This window comes from Nerophis ophidion, linkage group LG22 (genome assembly GCF_033978795.1).
Source record: "Nerophis ophidion isolate RoL-2023_Sa linkage group LG22, RoL_Noph_v1.0, whole genome shotgun sequence".
Taxonomy (NCBI): Eukaryota; Metazoa; Chordata; class Actinopteri; order Syngnathiformes; family Syngnathidae; genus Nerophis; species Nerophis ophidion.
The window spans coordinates 17,817,027-17,837,479 of record NC_084632.1 but is presented as its reverse complement, the minus strand read 5'-3'; the positions used below and the strand labels follow the sequence as shown (position 1 = coordinate 17,837,479).

Genomic DNA, 20,453 nt, shown 5'->3' with positions numbered 1-20,453 from the left:
CTGCGGGGCTGGCGCTGGGCGCCGGGATGGATAAGCTTCACGGTGTCTTGGCTGGGTGTGCAGGTATCGAACACCTCAGTCTCCTTGGATGTATCCTCGCTCATCCATGCGGGCTGGACGCGGTTGGTTTGTTGGGTCTGCTCCTGTCTCTGGCCATACTCTCTCCACCCCAGCGGACGACGGTGTGGACCACCGCAGAGGCCACCACAGTGTATATGTTTCTTTTACTTTTTATTCATAGCTGTATGTTGAAGTGGCTGGTTGCATCAGCTCTGCTACTTTAATGTATTTCATGTCCTTTGCCATGTTTGATGTTTCCCTCTTACACACACGTGAGAGGGATGTGTACTATGAGTTGTTTTTTTTTCCTTTTGGCCTCAGTCTGGACCCCCTCTCCAGGGGCCCAGGCTTAGACCGATTTTTTTTTAATTTCACAGTGGCAGAGGGGTAAGTGCGTCTGCCTCACAATACCAAGGTCCTGAGTAGTCCTGGGTTCAATCTCGGGCTTGGGATATTTCTGTGTGGAGTTTGCATGTCCCCCCCCCGTGACTGCGTGGGTTCCCTCCGGGTACTCCGGTTTCCGCCCACCTCCAAAGACATGTACCTGGAGATAGGTTGATTGGCAACACCAAATTGGCCCTAGTGTGTGAATGTGAATGTTGTCTGTGTTGGCCCTGCGATGAGGTGGCGCCTTGTCCAGGGTGTACGCCGCCTTTCCGCACGATTGTAGCTGAGATAGGCACCAGCAACCCCAAAGGGAATAAGCGGTAGAAAAAGGATGGATGGATGAATATTTTATTTTAACCTTTTATTTTTTTCTCCCATTCCCCCCACTTGTTTACATGTATCGCACCTTTTTTTTGCAAGGGGCGCAGGAAGTTGGCAGACTCGTCAGCGATCCTGTTCTGTCTCCCTGTAATGTTTGTCTGATCTTGAATGGGATTGTGCTGAAAATTTTAATTTCCCTTCGGGGATTAATAAAGTATGTCTCAAATATGTATGATGTGTTTTTGGTGGATTCCAGAGAACACCGACTACAACTATGCGCGGTGTGTACGTGCGTGGCATAATCATCTGCTAAATACGTGCACGTTAGAAGTAGTAAAACATCGGCGGTTTTCATTGGCTTATACATTTGTCTGTCAAAAGAATGGCCCAATCACATCATCGACATCGTGCGTAAGCGTTCCGTCATAGCCAATTGTAAATCGTGGATTCCGGAGTAGGCGTGACCCCAAAATAGCTCTAGCTGGCTAATGCAGGAGGAAGCCCGATCCACAGAATTTTGCTGCAAACGACATTAAAACCGACGAAAGAAATACGGATATAGGCGATAAGACGCGGCAGGAGGTAATGTTTCAACAAATAGAGCCATCCTATTTGGTCACAAAGACTACATTATCAATCAATCGCCATGTAATCGTCGCGGTGTTTTTGTTTTTTCCTCCCCCTTTACTGCATAGCTAAGCGAAGATAGCCCGTGCAAGCTAATGGTGCGGCAATGTAAGGACACGGTGAAACGTCGTCTTAATACCGTCGTTGCTTATAAAAACACACAACGCAGCAACACTTACCATCTTAAATCATGTTTTTTTTAACTACACGGTGAAATAAGAGACGTTTCTGTCAAGTTTTCTTTCTTGTCTCGGACCTTATGCTAGCTAGCCGTGGCACTACTATAAGGTTTTGTACGACTTAGTGCTGCTTGCTGCCTTAAATACTCGCCTTGTAAAGTAAGTCACGGGATTACTATTACATCATTAACATCAAAGTATTTAATTACGGACGAAAAGAGGCAACTCGCTATTGTATCGAAATCGTTTTTTAGGCCTAGTTGTAAATTAAAGGGCCCTCATTTGTAATATATTTGTGCATTTGCCTTCGCTCCTTTTAAAACCAAGTGTCGTGATACGTTTATGTGAGAAAGTAAACGTAAGCTACCGAAAATCGGTAATATTGCAACTCAGTGACTTTTTGTGTAGTTTATTTTACACGCCCCGTAAAAAGGAGGCTCATTAACGCGATCTGTGTTGTCATGCTAACTACTGCTCCCTATAATACTCGGATGTTGCTTTGTTGCCTGTAGTTAATTTGACTTGGTACGGATTAAAAAAAAATGTGTGCATGAAGAAGGCGATTGCTCTTTGAAGATGTTTGTCTATTTAAGTTGCTCACTTCTATTCTAAACTGCACCAGAATCTGATTTTAAAGATAATGTATACACCATTACGCCTGGGCAATAAACATTTTGCTCAACAATATGTTTACCTCCAAAGTATTGCTGTTGTCATGCTAACTACTGCTTCCTATATTACTCGGATGTTGCTTTGTTGCATGTAGTTTTTTTTTTGTTATGGTACGGATAAAAAAAAATGTGTGCATGAAAAAGGTGATTGGTGTTTGATATTGGCATTCTGAGATAAATAGTTTTCTGTGAATGAACATCTTGTTTTGATCTTTGAGGGACATTTTTCTACCTAGTTTTGTAGTAACAAGTGGCTGTTTATATTTCTTACTTCTGTTATAAGCTGCACCAGAATCTGATTTTTAAGGATAATGTACACACCGTTACGCCTGGGCCGATAACACCTTTTGCTCAACAATATGTTTACCTCCAAAGTATTGTTGTTGTCATGCTAACTATGGCTTCCTATATTACTCGGATGTTGCTTTGTTGCCTGTAGTTTTTTTTTGTTATGGTACGGATAAAAAAAAAATGTGTGCATGAAAAAGGTGATTGGGGTTTGATATTGGCATTCTGAGAGAAATAGTAGTTTTCTGTGAATTAACATCTTGTTTTGATCTTTGAGAGACGTTTTTCTACCTTGTTTTGTACTAACAAGTGGCTGTTTAAGTTGCTCACTTCTGTTCTAAACTTCACCAGAATCTGATTTTGAAGATAATGTACACACTATTACGCCTGGGCCTATAACACATTTGGCTCAACAATATGTTTACCTCCAAAGTATTGCTGTTGTCATGCTAACTACTGCTTCTTATATTAATAGGATGTTGCTTTGTTGCCTGTAGTTAATTTGACTTGGTACGGATCAAAAAAAAAAAAAGTGTGCATAAAGAAGGCGATTGCTCTTTGAAAATGTTTTCCTGCCTAGTTTTGTAGTAACAAGTGGCTGTTTAATTTGCTCACTTCTATTCTAAACTGCACCAGAATGTGATTTTAAAGATAATGTACACACCATTATGCCTATAACACATTTTGTTCAACAATATGTTTACATCCAAAGTATTGCTTTTGTCATGCTAACTACTGCTGCGATGAGGTGGCGACTTGTCCAGGGTGTACACCTGCCTTCCACCCGATGGTAGCTGAGATAAGCACCAGCGCCCCCCGCAACCCCAAAGGGAATAAGTGGTAGTAAATGGATGTATGGATGGTTGCTAACTACTGTTTCTATATTACTCGGATGTTGCTTTGTTGCCTGTAGTTTTTTTTTGTTATGGTACGGATAAAAAAAAATGTGTGCATGAAGAAGGTGATTGCTGTTTGATATTGCATTTTGCTCTTTGAAAGATGTTTTCCTGCCTAGTTTTGTAATAACAAGTGGCTGTTTAAGTTGCTCACTTCTATTCTAAACTGCACCAGAATCTGATTTTAAAGATAATGTACACACCATTACGCCTGGGCCATAACAATTTTCCTCAACCATATGTTCACCTCCAAAGTAGTGCTGTTGTCATGCTAACTTTCCATCCATCCATCCATTTTATACCGCTTATTCCCTTTGGGGTCGCGGGGGCGCTGGTGCTGCTTCTTATATTACTCAGATGTTGCTTTGTTGCCTGTAGTTTTTTGTTATTATGGTATGGATAAAAAAAATGGGTGCATGAAGAAGGTGATTGGTGTTTGATATTGGCATTTTGAGAGAAATACTAGTTTTTTGTAAATAAACATCTTGTTTTGATCTTTGAGCGATGTTCTTCTACCTAGTTTTGTAGTAACAAGTGGCTGTTTTAATTGCTTACTTCTGTTCCAAGCTGCACCAGAATCTGATTTTAAAGATAATGTACACACCATTACGCCTGGGCCGATAAGACATTTTGCCCAACAATGTGTTTACCTCTAGTTTGCTGTTGTCATGCTAACTACTGCTTCCTATATTACTCGGATATTGCCTGTAGTTAATTTGACTTGGTACGGATTAAACAAAAATGTGTGCATGAAAGAAGGCCATTGCTGCTTGATATTGCATCTTGCTCTTTGAAGATGATTTCCTGCCTAGTTTTGTAGTAACAAGTGGCTGTTTAAATTGCTCACTTCTATTCTAAACTGCACCAGAATCTGATTTTAAAGATAATGTACACACCATTACGCCTGGGCCATAACGCATTTTGCTCAACAATATGTTTACCTCCAAAGTATTGCTGTTGTCATGCTAACTACTGCTTCCTATATTACTGGGATGTTGCTCGGTTGCCTGTAGTTAATTTGACTTGGTACGGATTAAAAAAAATGTGTGCATGAAGAGAAGGCAATTGCTGTTTGATATTAGCATTTCGAGAGAAAAACTAGTTTTCTGTAAATAAATGTCTTTTGTTTTGCTCTTGGGGAGAAGTTTTTCTGCCTAATTTTGTTGTAACAAATGGCTATTTAAGTTGCTCACTTCCGTTCTAAACTGCACCAGAATCTTATTTAAAAAAATAATGTACTCACCATTATGCCTTGAACACATTTTGCTCAACAATATGTTTACCTCTAAAGTATTGCTGTTGTCATGCTAACTACTGCTTCCTCTATTACTCGAATGTTCTTTTGTTGCCTGTAGTAAATTTGACTTGGTACGAATAAAAAAAAATGTGTGCATGAAGAAGGTGATTGCTGTATGACATTGGCATTCTGAGAGAAATAGTAGTTTTCTGTAAATACATGTCTTTTGTTTTGCTTTTTGAAATATGTTTTTCTGTCTAGTTTTGTAGTATCAAGTGGCTATTTGTGTTGCTCACTTCTGTTCTAAACTGCACCAGAATCTGATTATTACTCGTATGATTATATGCATTACCATTAATTACGCTTGGGCCGATAATACATTTTGCTCAACAATATGTTTACCTCCAAAGTGTTGCCGATAAACCAGGGCTGGGAAATAAAGCCGAAAACTGTATCAGGATAGGTTTTTTTTATATACTTTTATATAATTATTGATATCGGCCAATATAAAAAAAAGATTTTATGTTGGTCGATACCAATAACTTTTGATATTTTTCATGACCTATGTAAAATATGCACCAGGGGAGTATGTCAAAATATTAGGATTTTAATTTCAAATGTAACCTTCCTCTGATTATAATCTCCTCTGCCAACAAGGCAGCAAGGAAAGGAAATTTCAACACAACCATGGAAAACGCTCGCTCAATATAAACACAATTCCAAAATCACATTACACACTTAACAATAACCTCTTTGAATTAAGGAGCGAAAATAAAGAATATGTGAGAAATGCTTACTAAAGAGTAACAAAATAGGTCAAAGTGTGAAAATGTAAACGCAGAGAAACCTGAGAAAAACAGATTTTTTGCAGGTTTACTGCCAGGAAGTTGTGTGGTCTGTGTAACCTTTATTTGGTCTGTTATTCTTCTTTAAGTATGGAAATTATTTATTTTATGCTACAAATATTTAAATATAATTAGACCAAATTATTATTATTTAAAAGTAGCCCATCCATGGGTTGTACTTGTATAGCGCTTTTCTACCTTCAAGGTACTCAAAGCGCTTTGACACTACTTCCACATTTACCCATTCACACACTGATGGAGGGAGCTGCCATGCAAGGCGCCAACCAGCACCCATCAGGAGCAAGGGTGAAGTGTCTTGCTCAGGACACAACGGACGTGACGAAGTTGGTACTAGGTGGGATTTGAACCAGGGACCCTCGGGTTGCGCACGGCCACTGCGCCACGCCGTCCCATCCATTTTCTACGGCTTGTCTCTTCCAGGGTCGTATTTTGTTATTTTATTTATACAGTCCTGCACTTTAGTTCCTATTTGTTTTTCCATACATTTGAATAGGTAACAGACGAGTGTTGAAAAGATGAGCGTGGCAAAGGACTGCAGTTGGTTTGAAAAATTCCAAAAAACTGCCATACAGTCGAGGTATTTTTTCCTGTTTTATCCACAATTTCTTCGCTCTCCACAGCACTCATTTTTAGTTTCTCTTTTTACTCCATGCAGAGAATAACGATACGACAGCAAGATGGGCAACCAAACGTGATAGTTAATACGCGATATGTTTTTAAGAGTGTCCCTCCCATTGGTCACTGAACACTTCTTGTATTGCTTGGTTACCAGACCGGGAGAGCCTTTGTTCTTGCAACCAACCTTGCTTCATTCTTTCCACCAACCCCCCCAAAAATAAATGTGTGTATGTATATAGACAGACAATCGATATCAATAAAAAGTGCATTTGATAAAACGGTCAATATAATTATTTATTTTTATACTTTTTGATTACGTGTCTATCGCGATATATATTGTTGTTTTATTCTGTCTCCAAGATCTTTTATGTTTTGCTCTTTGAGAGATCTTCTTTTGCTTAGTTTTGTTGTAACAGGTGTCTGTTTGAGATGCTCTTCTGTTGCTCCGTTTAGCTTTTAACGACACCATAATCTGATTAAAAGACAATGTACACTCAATATCGACCGTTTTTGTTGTTTTTGTTTTCAGGGCCGGTAGCGATACCAATTATTAGTAGTGAAGAAGGCCAATAACCAATATTTGGAGTAGATATTCACTTGCAGTAAAAATTATCTAAATAAAAGTAGTATACGTCAGTTAACATTGGACAAAGTTATAGGAGGTTTTTCTTTGGCAAAAAATTTTCCGGAATCGCCGGACTAGTAGCTCCATAGGGCCAGATTTACCAATATTCAAATACCACACGCTAAACAGCGTTTGCAATCTATAAAATGGCTTGTACTCAGCGTTGGCGTTAATGCAGTTTTTGTGTCTTTTTACGCAGTGAAATCAGAAAGGACGCAAAATCCCGGAAGTCCAAGCGTCTCCAGGACGAGGTTTTTTTTTTTATCTATGAATTTTTACCAACCATTGCTTTCCGCCGACGTTTTGTTTACCATTTTTTCCGGGCTATAAAGTTTAGCTAACCCACCTCAAAGCTTTTGATGCATTGGTGGGGGTGAAAATGGCCTTAAATTGAAGATGACAGTTAATTTTGTATTTTCATAGCCAATTTTAATGAACATTTTGATTTAGGATATCCAATGTAAAAATAAATAAAGGGCATTCTTAGTCAAAAGCCATACATGTCACACTTAGGGTGTCCATATAAACAACGCTAACACTGTCATAAATGTGTGCCATATTGTGAAACCTTACTAAACAACAATGACAAACACATTTAGGGAGAATGTTTGCAACGCAACATAACATAAACACAGCAGAACAAATACCCAGAATTCCCTGCAGTACCAGCTATTCTGGGGCGCTACACTATTTTATTTGGTACAGGGTGTAGATAAATGTGTGACCAGTAGATGGCAGTCAAACATAAGAGATAAGTCTCTAGTGAACACCCAACATTTTAAATGTCCCATTGAAAATATAGAATATTACACACAGCACTGTGTAGCCCTCTGCTACACAGTGCTGTGCTAAGTAGCCCTCAGCTGAGTAGCTGAGGGCTACTTCGCTGAAGTAGCCCTCAGCTAAGTAGCAGAGGGCTACTTAGCACAGTGTGTGCTTTCGATCCACAGCTAAAAAAAATAGTTTGTCTGCGCTAGCACTTATAATAACAACATTGCCGATATTTGGAAGATATTATATATGTTAATGGATACAATGAAATGCAATTAAGCATATGAAGTCAACTTGTTTTTCCACTGTACTGGTACTTTAATGACAGAACATTACGTTACCGCTGCTTGAAATTAAGAGTTCGCATAAGTCAAAACTTCATGTTCTGTTTAAATTAGGCTGAGAAACAGGAAATCGTGTCGCAAATGTCCTATGAGATTAACATAAAAGCAGCGTTTTTATCCACCAAAACACAAACATCGAAGGCTTTAAGTATATCAAAAAGCGTCAAGCAATAAGCGTCATCATTATTCACCAGAAAAAATAGGTAACAACGGAGCTGAAAACAGGTGAAAATAATGTTTTAGGGACTCGTGTGAAAGTTTTACTACGTCTCCTCTCCTGTCTTCGATTGCTCGCCCAAAGACACACTCTTCAAGTAGCCATCGAAGCAAAATATTCTGTAAAACTGCCAGAGAAAACATACTTATTCTCTCCCTTGGCTCTACCTTCACTTAACTTTGTGTATTTGCCTCTTGTTGATTATGATTGTCATAAAGCACAGGACACATACATGTATGCAACTAAAATGTTTCTTATTAACTAAATAAAACAACATAGTTTATTCTTCTTCTTCGGTTAATGGTCAACAAAATATAAAGACAAAACATAAGACAATGTAACTATAAAAATACTATTTTTTACTTTTTGTTCCACTAGTTAAGGAAAAAAGTCAGTTGTACAGCAAAAAACAAAAACAATAAAAGCACACTAATTCTAAAAAAAACCATGGCCTGCTCTTAGTGTTGACTCTCAGCTCTAGCAGGCAGAGCAAAGAAGGGGGATGGGCGGTGTGTGCGGAAATGAGCAGCCGAGAGAGGTGCCCTGTTTGCTGGGAATAGGAGACACAGACACATTGAAAAACTACAAGTATTGATCCATACATCCATTTTCTGAAGCTTGTACACCAATAGTAATCTTGGTATTGATATGCCCACCATTACATCGTGTGCCTTGCACTAATCACAGAAGAAGAAACAAACAAAAGTGCTGCAATGGGGGGAACATTGGGGATGAAGTAAACTAAAAGATGCGCCAAGACTTACCTTGGCTTTTACAGTATGGATGGGAGTGGGACAAAGCTGGATAAGACTTTGCAGTATGTAAGAATAGTCCAAATGAAAATACAATGCAGTTTGCACACATGACGAACATGCATTGTCGGAACCCTCGTAAAGTTAAAATACCAATGACACACACACTAGGGGTGGTGAAATTAACCTCTGCATTTGACCAATCCCCTTGATTCAAGATTTAAGATTCAAGATTGTTTATTGTCATATGCACAGTTAAACAGACAGTTTGCCGTACAATGAAAATCTTACTTTGCTAGTCCACCCTTCAACAAGTCACACGGTACTTAGCTAAAAATAAAAACGTATATACATGGCACAGTAAGTAACATAACATTATTGCACATTCTGATTGACAGTCAACAGTATGAATATGGAGGTGACCTTGGGTCACAGCAGCAGTTAAAGTGTCTTAAGTGATCAAAGGTGAAAAGTGTCTACAATGATGGTTCACAGTTCGGGGGTGGTCAAAGTAGCTGTCTTTTGTTCAAAAAGACAAAAATAAAGACGGGGGGTGGGAGCTAGCACCCTTGTTCACCCCCTGGGAGGTGAGAGGAGCAGTGAGCAGCAGCTGTGGCCGCGCCCGGGAATCATTTTGGTGATTTAACCCCCAATTCCAAGCCAAGCGGAGGTAAATCGTCCCATTTTTATAGTCTTTGGTATGACTTGGTCGGGGTTTGAACTCACGATTTATCGATCTCAGGGCAGACACTCTAACCACCAGGCAACTGAGCAGGTTTTGCTCTTTTGCTGTTTGTACTGTAATAAAATTATGCTGTAAACTATGAAATGTATTTGTTTTAATGAATTTCTATATAGCTATGTCGAAATATTATTGTATTGGGAGGTATCCTGAGATTCCCGGCCCAAGAAATATTAGGAGTATGTTAATAATGAAAAAAAAATATTTCCAAGGAACTGTACACTTATTTACAAATTCCAGTAACCCGAGCAACATTTATGCCATTTAAACTGCATATGAGACAATTATACATTAATTCTCATTTATCGCAGTTCGTTCGTTCCGGATATGCCCGTGATGAATACATTTCGGCATATTCATAATTATTAATTCTAAAATTAATATTTTCATAGCCAGAGCGTAAACAACTGTTTAGAACCTTCAGATATAATTTACAACATTGTGAGCGTCCTGCGAGACATGAAATGACACTTTAGTTACCTTTTAACTCTTTTAATCCATTATAGTAATGCTGCTTGGGGCTAAGCCAATCAGAGGCCACAATACTAAACACTACACTCTGGTTTGGTATCGAGTGGCTAATAGTACATTAGTACTAATATTTTTAGTTAATTTAGCCATTTTTATGATTGAAAATGCATAATTTAGGGCAAAAAATTTGAATGTTTCACAAAACTAAATAAAAATAATCGGTGACAAGGGGAAACTGCAATATTTGAAGTGCTGTGTGGCAGGGGAAGACTTCACACACAATGCAATTATCTCAAGTCTTTGTAACAGGTTTTTGTAACAAATACAAGAGTTCTGCCCCGCTTCTGAAAACATTGTACTGAATTGGTAATTTTTTTTATGGTTGATTTAACATGGAGTACACCGCTTTCAACAATAGGTCTTACTGCCTCAGATAAATTTAAGTCCTGTGGAAAAAACTCAAGCGTGAACGCAATAAATATTGGTTACGGACAAGAATATCCGACAGTGACACACATGTCAAGTAGATTTGTTCACATCTGATCTTACAGCAAGGATATCTTGGAAAGTTGCAAATGAAAAATTGAACGTCCTCTTTTTTTTGTCCTCCCCAGGTTTACCTGCGCCCCTTAGAAGTCTTCGCAATGGCGACGGACATACTAATGGACGTGATGCCGCCTTCCCGGCCTGTCCTAGCCTCACCACCTGTATCCCAGGATCTAATTCCTAGCCAGGTGCCTGTGTTGGCTGATCAACCTGACACAGAAATGTCCTTGGATCCAAGTCCTGCCACACAGCTTCAGCCTACAGACCTAGATGTTGCCAATGGCATGCCCAGCCATGTTCCTGGCCTGCCTCCCGGTTTCGAGCTGCCCCAGGTTGATCTTCCACCTCCAACACCGCTGTCTTGCACTAAGAACCCCAACTGCAAGATCATGACCTTTCGTCCTACCATGGAGGAATTTAAAGATTTTGCCAAGTACATTGTCTACATGGAGAGTCAAGGAGCTCATCGTGCTGGTTTGGCCAAGGTAAATATAACCCATGCATATGAGCATACTTATGTTGCTCAAGGTTTTCCCATTGGTACAAATGAGATGTGTGCCATTTCCTGCAGGATTGGTTCACTTGAATTTAATGAAAACTAAAGACAATCATTTTAATATGAAAGTTAATCATCATTACTGTTTTTTAATCTGCTGAAAATGTTGGGCTTATCTTCCTTTCTATTTTCTTAAAACCTTTATTAAAATTTTATTAATGGACCGCCATTGCTGTTTATATACTTCTGTGGCCATCTACTTCTTTTTTAAACAGTTTTAATGACAATATATGGTTGTAAGATACTGAATACTTGTCTCTATCTAGGTGATTCCGCCAGAGGGTTGGAAACCACGAAAATGCTACGATAGCATTGAGGAAATGGTGATCCCGGCTCCCATCATGCAAGTGGTTACTGGTCAGTCAGGCCTTTTTACCCAGTACAACATCCAGAAGAAGTCTATGACTGTGAGCGAGTACCGCAAGCTGGCCAACAGCAAAAAGTAAGTTAACAACAAAAATATATTTTTTGCTGGGTTTAAATCGCATCTAGTACTAAGGATGGGACTCCAAAAAACGGTTCTCCCAGTGTTTCAATTCCTCAGAATTATTGTTGCTAACGATTCACTTATAGATCCCTGTGGGCATGCATGACGTAACCATGCACGGCGCAGATCGTGGCACAAACGCTGTAGAGTAATTCACGGTAAAACCAGGTATTCACTGTAAACATGAAATTAGAGCTTCTCATACATTACATGATTAGACCGAGTCTGATTGGTTTGGAGCAGCGCTTCTCAATTATTTTCTGTTATGTCCCCTTAAGAAGAAGAAACTATTTTGTGACCAAAAACACCCACTCTCCACCACGACTACAAATGGCATCAAGTGTCCATAAAATTGTTAAAAAAGTATACCTCTGCATATCCTTGTTTCCTTATAAAGAAAACAACACACCAGTCTTTCCTCGTATCCCACCGTAGTCACAGTAAAGTCAAGGGCTACATACCCTTCGTTATATTCTAGTATGGCAAAAAAAAAAGTTCCCCGACGTCACACGTGCCCCCCTCCGGCATTGTACTGACACCCTACTTTTTGAGAAGGACTTGTTCAGGTACTGCACACCTCCTCTCCATTTAAAAACTGTCTCCACTGTGGCGACACTGTCATTTGTCAGAAAAATTGCGTGTCCTTCCTGGAAAAAAAAAATATGCTTATTTTTCTGCAAAATAATGGGCGCATTTTGTAGTTGATGGTTGGACTTGGTGGTCACCTCATTATTATTATTTTTAAATAATTGTATTTCTATTAGAAACATTTTCAACATGTTACTGAATATTCTCGTGTAATTGTCAAACAAAAATTAATGATGTATTTTGTTTATTTCTACAGTATAATATAAATGTTATAATAGTTATTAAAAAAAAGGGGGGGATTCTGACTATTTTGGACTGGTAGTAGTCTATCTACAGCCACACAATAAAACAGTGCTAACGAGGGGAAATTACACTTCCCACTGTCGTTGACTTTGACAATAGTATTGCTTGTTTGCATCAAAACAGTTGTTTTCCTCACTATGATAGGGCGAAACCATCCTTACCCAGGAATGCCCTCCTAGTTTTGGAGTACCGTATTTTCCACGATACAAGCCGCACCTAAAAACCACAAATTTTCTCAAATGCTGACAGTGCGGCTTATAACCCGGTGCGCCTTATACATGGATTAATATAAATATTTATTTTCATAAAGTTTAGGTCTCGCAACTACGGTAAACAGCCGCCCTCTTTTTTCCCCATAGAAGAGGAAGCGCTTCTTCTTCTACGGTAAGCAACTGCCAAGGTAAGCACCCGCCCCCGTAGAAGAAGAAGCACGCAGCTAATACGATTCATTTCATTTGTGTGTTTCTGTAAAGACGAGCACAAAATGGCTCCTACTAAGAGACACGCGAGCAACGCAGAATTCAAACTCAAGGCAATAAGTCACGCAAAAGAACACGGAAATAGAGCAGCAGTGAGAGAATTGAACATAAATGAATCAGGAAGAATCAACAAGATGACCTGTTCCAAGTAAAGAAGACAAAACAGAGTTTCCGAGGGAACAAAGCAAGATGGCAACAGTTGGAGGACAAACTCGAACAGTGGGTTGTTGAGCAGAGAGCTGCAAGCAGAAGTGTCAGTACCATCACTATTCAAATCAAGGCAACAGCGCTAGCAAGCGAACTTCACTTGGATGATTTTAAATTTGGTGCTTCTTGGTGTTTCTGGTTCATGAAAAGACGTAATCTCTCCATCCGCACACGGACTACTATTTCACAGCAACTGCCAAAAGACTTTCAAGAAAAGCTGGTTACTTTTCGCGCATTTTGTAAAAACAAGATAGCTGAAAAAAAGATCTGGCCAGAGCACATTATCAACATGGACGAGGTTCCACTGACTTTTGATATTCCTGTGAACCGCACTGTGGATAAAACGGGAGCACGTACGGTAAATATTCGCACCATGTTTTTTTGACATTCCCTTTAGCGCAGCGTAGGCACGGCTTATGACACGGTGCGGTTTATAGGTGAACAAAGTTTTTAAATATGCCATTCATTGAAGGTGCTGCTTATAACCCGGAGCGGCTTATAGCGCGGAAAATACGGTATAAATATTTGTTTTTTCGGCATCTGCCGCTAGACTAGATCCGCCCAATATAAGTCTATGAGCACAAACTGTTGAAACATACTCGAATGAGCGGCGAAACATCTTCCAAGACAAACCAAACAGTCCAATTGCGATCGATTGAATGCCCTGAGATTACAGCGACCTGGATGAATGAGAACATTCATAGACAATCACAGATGATGTATGCATATATATGTATGTTTCTTGCAGGAGAATATTTTATTAAGCAGGACTGAATTATGTTTATTTTGTTACTTTTATTTCTTGTTGTTGGTAAGTATGTTGTTTGCTCCTAAATTAAATTGTGTACGTTGCAACTGTAATTGTTCTAATTATATTGTATATGGATTCTATTGAACCTGTTTGAATTGCATTCTATCTAATGCAATTTCAGTGCTACTCGCACTTAAAATGAAAACTTAAAATACTCAACTTTTACACAAAGTTATATTTGGCATTATTAGTTTTAGGGTTAATTGTTTCATCCTGCCTTGCTTTGTTTCAGGTACTGCACACCTCGCCACAAAGACTTTGATGATCTAGAGAGGAAGTACTGGAAGAACCTGACTTTTGTTTCACCCATTTACGGAGCAGATGTTAGTGGTTCTATCTATGATGAGGTAAGTGTTGGATATTTGTGGTCCTGTCACATACAGAATGTGAAGACTTTCTCAGGGGAATAGAATATCTAGACCTGCATATATACACATGTACAAAAGCCCAAATGTTTGGCGTATTCATTGCAATGTTAATCTTACTTTACGCTGGGTAATTAAGTAAGAACATGATTAAGTAAACAAAATATCAAACAGTTTTTTTGATTTATCCAGGGCAATAATGTAACTTAATATGTACAATAGTACCTCAATTTACGAGCTTAATTGGTTCTCTGGTGGAGCTCTTAACTCAAAACTCTTGTATCAACATCACAAATTGAAATCAATTTGATTCGTGATTGCACCACCCAAACAACATAATTTTAACATGTGACATGCCATAAAAACAGCTTTTGGATTAGAAATACTGTATACAACAGTACAATAGAATGTATTACAAACAAGTACAGTAGCTGTAATTATAATGTACTGGAAGTAGACTTCTACGGTATCTCTTTCCAGCTACTTCTCCGCCAATTATACTATCAGCAGCTTTTCCGTATTTTCATGGATACATGTTCGCCATTTACATATCATTTTAACATATCATTTTAACATTATTGGCTGGCTTGATAAACACTAGCGATGCTACGCTCGAATTGCATTGCCAAGTTGGGGACACGCTCTGTCATGTTTTTGATGTCTTTCTTTATTTCAGTGAATATCAACCACTTGTTCTCAGCACTGTCCTTCACACTCACGTTCTTCCTTCTCATGGTTGGAAAAGTATCGACATTTCTATATATACGTAGTTCACTGTGGCATTTACTATTTCAGCTACTGGTGAAGATTGATGTGACTAAAATATTTGCTCATAACCTAAAGCATAACAATTAGCCAAAGGACAGTTTTAAGTTGGTGCACTTTTAAATTGAGGTGCCACTGTAATAGGCTTCCTTGTATGGGTTGTACACTAAAAATATGTCCATTGTAGAGCAGGAGATGAATGCCTTCATCGCTGATAAGTCTTTAACACTGACAAGAAGAAAACAAGGCATTTTTTAATAACTTGAGGTCTGAATATGAATATGGGTTTTTGTACCGGTACACTCACAGCAGTCAGATGTACTGTTGTGTTGCATGTACAGATATGTGACCATCCAAGAATATGCCTCACAAACCCTCTGTCATCCACTCAACAACTCAAGGGTCAACTTGTAATAGCTGTTATTTTCTGGTGAATGAAGATGCTACTGTGTAATATCAAGGTGGCGACTTGTCCAGGATGTACCCCGCCTTCCGCCCGATTGTAGCTGAGATAGGCGCCAGCGCCCCCCGCGACCCCGAAAGGGAATAAGCGGTAGAAAATGGATGGATGGATGGATAATTGCAGAATACAATGTTTCCACTTAGGAGATTGAAATATTTTTTTTTAATAATGAGACAAAGCCTTTAATGGAAATTGTTCTATAAATGTACTGTAATTTACAGTGCCATCAAGTAAAGACCATAGCACCATCTGGTGGTGGAACTATTAACAGGGTTTGAAGACAATGAAAACGTGTTCGTTATTTTATTTTGAAAGTATGACACAAATGTGCTACTCTTTTTGCAGGAAATTACAGAGTGGAACATTGGCCACCTGAACACACTACTCGATATGGTGGAGCAGGAGTGTGGAATTGTCATAGAGGGTGTCAACACTCCCTACCTATACTTTGGGATGTGGAAGACCACCTTTGCCTGGCACACTGAGGACATGGATCTCTACAGCATTAACTACCTGCATTTTGGGCAGTCCAAGTCTTGGTTAGTCTCTTTCCTTTTTTAAATTTTAATTTTAGAATTATTTTGTGGGTGTGACATGGGCACAAAAAACAAAAATGCTTGAGCATCTTTCTTAAATGTTGAACTATGGATAGTGAATAGGTTTAAATTCAGGATGAGTTATTGTTTGTTGTTGTCTTAATTATTTACCCTAGCAAATACCAAATCAGTATACAATGGTCCTAAAAAATCTGATACTCAAAATGCTCTGAGAATGTTAATGCGTAAAAAAAGTCAGTGGATTTACGATATGGACTGAAGTTATCAAAGGGTAATAGTCAGAATATATCCATTTCATCATTAACCTTCATTTGGAGATTCATCATTTTCAAGAGTATTTTGGCCTGGTGACAGCAGTGTGACAGTTTTATACCGTCCCAGATACAACAATTTATTTAAAAATGTGCGTGGGCATAATAATTTTCAAATACTGGTGCAACAATTCATCAACAATAAAATTTGTTGTCGACAATCGTCTGTGACTGCATGACTAGTGTTTTTCTGGAAGGAAGCAAATCATGACGACCACTCATAACAAGATCGCAGGTGAAAACATATCAATTGTGGGAATATTTGATCCTAATCTTGTTAATGACGAATACCTTGCTCATTTTGCAAAGCGGACCTTGTTTTTTATGGCAGTAAATTCACAATAAAGGAGCATTTAAAGCGGCGGCATGATGTTGGACACACACGTCAATCCCACAAGTGCTCACATGAACATGAACACTACGGCACTGATATCATAAAATAATAAATATACAATCCATTAGATAGCTAAAATGTTCAGAATAAAACAAAATGATTAGATTGGTAAATATGCCAAAAATCAATAGTATACCTCACCTTTGAGCAACTCTTTAAGCACATCGTCACAAACTGCTTGTTTCTATTTGAGGAAGTTAGATAGCTTTGATCTTTGCTGTTTATTTGTATTGTTGCTATTTTTACTTTTTCTTTATTTTCATAAAAATAATACTTGATTTTTCAGCACCGGACCAGTTCCTTTTATTAAATGGACAAAAGTTTAATAGATTTTTTGTAACAGCCTATTGAGCAGCACCATTACAGTATAAATAAATATTTCTGAATTAGTCATCTTTGTTAGTTAGCATATGTCTAAAATATTTTAGGATTAATTTAAAAGCAAATTGCTAAATTAGAGCCGTTAAATATGTATATGTATATGTAATGTTATATGTATGTGTGTGTATATATTCATATGCATGCAGATATGCATCTGTGTGGATATATATACATATACATAGGTACATCTGTCACCTCTATCTTTTTTTTTACTATTTATACTACCATATTGTAAATGCACCTTAGGAGGATCTGCTCCAATTTCGTTGTTCTTTGAACCTGTTCATTGCAATAATGACAATAAAACTATATTCTATTCTATTCTATTCTATTCTATTCATTGGGCTGGGCGATACGGCCTTTTATTAACATCTCAATATTTTTAGGCCATGTCACGATACATGATATATATCTCAATATTTTGCCTTAGCCTTGTATTAACAGTTCCCATTCATCCATTTTCTACCGCTTGTCCCTTTTGGGATTGCGGGGGGTGCCGGAGCCTATCTCAGCTGCATTTGGGCGGAAGGCCGCGTACACCCTGGACAAGTCGCCACTTCATCACAGGGCCAACACAGATAGACAACATTCACACTCACATTCATACGCTAAGGCTAATTTAGTGTTGCCAATCAACCTATCCCCAGGTGCATGTCTTTGTATTTTTTCAATATAGTCATTTTCTATATCGCACAGAGACAAACCCGCTATATCGAGTATATTTGATATATCGCCCAGCCGTTATGTTTCATAATTCCATTACTGACTAATCGTTAAGATTATCGATGAATGGTTGACTATCAAAATTGTTGTAAGTTGCAGTCTTATTCTTACTAATTTTGAAACATACTGGCCGGTTGTAATTCTAATAACGATTGATGATCTTAAATTATCTTGTGTTCACATTGCTGCATGTTGTAATGCCCCCATTCTGCACTGACATTAGTTCTTTATTTACATTGTGCATATAAAAATAATCTATTCATGTACATTTTACCCTATTTGTCGACTTGTTTCTGAGAGACCCTCAAAAAACATTATTGGCCAAACATCTGCAATTTTGCAGGGTCAAAAATGCGGAAGGCCCTGTGATGAGGTGGCGACTTGTCCAGGGTGTACCCTGCCTTCCGCTTGATTGTAGCTGATAGGCGCCAGCGACCCCCAAAAAAAGGGAATAAGCGGTAGAAATGGATGGATGGAAAAATGCGGAAGTATAAAAATGCTGGAATCCACTGTAATTTTCTTTACAATTTGTCAGCCAGGGCAGTCTAGCATGTTTCATAAATAAAACCATTTTATCCTCTGAGTGCTAATAATATTGATAATGATGCATTATTTGAAGGTGAAGATCACCAAATTGTTAGCGTGTATATTCTAATGGAGAAAAAGCACCTTAGTGTTCCTTATTTATTTCTGTCATGACCCAAACTTTGCGCTCTAAAGCCACGGGGTCAAACATTCTATTGCCATAGCAGCAGTGGGCTTAGGGTAGAGATCATAAGGATGATTATTCTGTAAGATCAGTCAATCAATCAATCAATCAATCAATGTAAATTTTTCGAGCCCTAAATCACGAGTGTCTCAGATGTTTGGGATGTGGTCTTTGTTATCCTTCTATTTATTAACGGTGCAAGTTTTTGTGTACCCGTTTAAATGAAGTGATGCTGCAATCCAAGGAAATCCTGTGTCATTTTGCTACTACATAGGATCCTCATATAGTTATAGTATTAGAAATATATAAATGAACAAGTAACAAACACTATTTGATGGACCAGTTCAGGATTCGTTTAAAAGCTCTGTTGTGTTTTTTAATTGTCTGACTGTTTTATTCTATTGTACATATGTCCAAAACGAACCGCACCATTTTTAAAACATTGCTACAAAGGCAAAAACGTATGTATTAGTGAGTAATAAACCAGTGAAGATGAGGAAACCTCTCTGATCCTGTAACCATTGGCCTACAGATGGCAGTGTGCTGCCGTGTCTCAATCTCTTGACTGAAATAAAATTTTTAGGCTTTTTTTCCACCCCCGACCATATAATTTTGATTCCCCTCCCGATGCCTCATGCTGTCTGGCACTCACTTTCATCTTTGTTCTCTCTTGTCTTATTTTACACTTCACTTTCTCCCTTCATGCCAAACAACCATCATGTTTGGATGCTTATACTCAGATTGTTTTTCTCTCTCAAATTGCATTTTGTGAAGCGTTGAAAGAAAAATGGACCAAATATTTCTGCAACACTTTCTGTTACAAAAAAGGCAACAAAGTAAGTCAATAACTTCATAAATGAATTGTTTTTTCTAATAAATCCCAATTGAATTTTAATCATATATCTGAAAGCAGCATAGCAGAAGACAAGAGACTAAAGTTGACAATAAATGTTGTTAGCCTCTCAAAACATTTGACTTAGCCAAGTGTTCTCCTAAAACAATAAGTTATTTTTTCTGTCTTTGACCAGCCAGTACTGATTTTTGTCTCCTTTTTCTCTGCAGGTATGCTATCCCGCCAGAACATGGTAAGAGGCTGGAGAGACTAGCAAAAGGTGAGATGATACTTTCACTTTTCACTCTGTGAAACAGTTTAATCTCATTTAATATACTAAAAGCTTCAGCGCTTCCCACAGGAATGAAATCTTAAGTGTGGCAGTGGTGGGTTGTGGTGTGTGTTGTTACATAATGACTGAATTTGCATAATTGGTTAAGATGCATTTGCATGCAATTGTAATGTCACGCTATAGGAGAGTGGAAGAGCATGGGAGACAAACGTTAAGAAAAGTGATAAAGCTGACCGACTCTGTTCGGTCTTGTTATTCTCTGGCAGAGTAGGTGCGTAATAGGTGTTTAGAAGATGTGTTACAATATATACTGCCACCTATGTACAGTGTTGTAGCGACGAGATTTATTCACAGACAGTACTGTCATAATGTGTTTAGGAGCATGTGTGAACAGGTAGCACCAACTGTACAATAGTTGTGGTGGAAACACCACAAATTAATACATGGGAAACGCCAAGCTTAAAAAGTTGAATATATTTAAGCCTAACATGCTAATAACTTTGTTAAAAAGGCGTTACGCCCAGTTTGGCGAGTAGCTATCACAGTAAACGTAAATGTGATGCATTGGTTTTAGGCCACATTGAACACACCATTTACTTTTCTTTCCCTCAG

The 20,453-nt window shown here is 38.4% G+C and overlaps 1 protein-coding gene across 4 annotated transcripts in view; it reads left to right on the top strand.

Moving 5' to 3' along the window:
• The first annotated feature begins 1,220 nt into the window (after window positions 1-1,220).
• Window positions 1,221-20,453, top strand: part of kdm4b (lysine (K)-specific demethylase 4B) — a 53,088-nt gene continuing 33,855 nt past the window's right edge. For all 4 annotated transcript variants that reach the window (XM_061883346.1, XM_061883345.1, XM_061883344.1 and 1 more), the window contains exons 1-6: window positions 1,221-1,350; window positions 10,687-11,103; window positions 11,441-11,616; window positions 14,282-14,396; window positions 15,988-16,181; window positions 19,780-19,829. In XM_061883346.1, coding sequence (XP_061739330.1) covers window positions 10,717-11,103; window positions 11,441-11,616; window positions 14,282-14,396; window positions 15,988-16,181; window positions 19,780-19,829 — 922 coding nt within the window. In that variant the 5' untranslated portion in view covers window positions 1,221-1,350; window positions 10,687-10,716. The remainder of the gene's footprint in view (window positions 1,351-10,686; window positions 11,104-11,440; window positions 11,617-14,281; window positions 14,397-15,987; window positions 16,182-19,779; window positions 19,830-20,453) is intronic.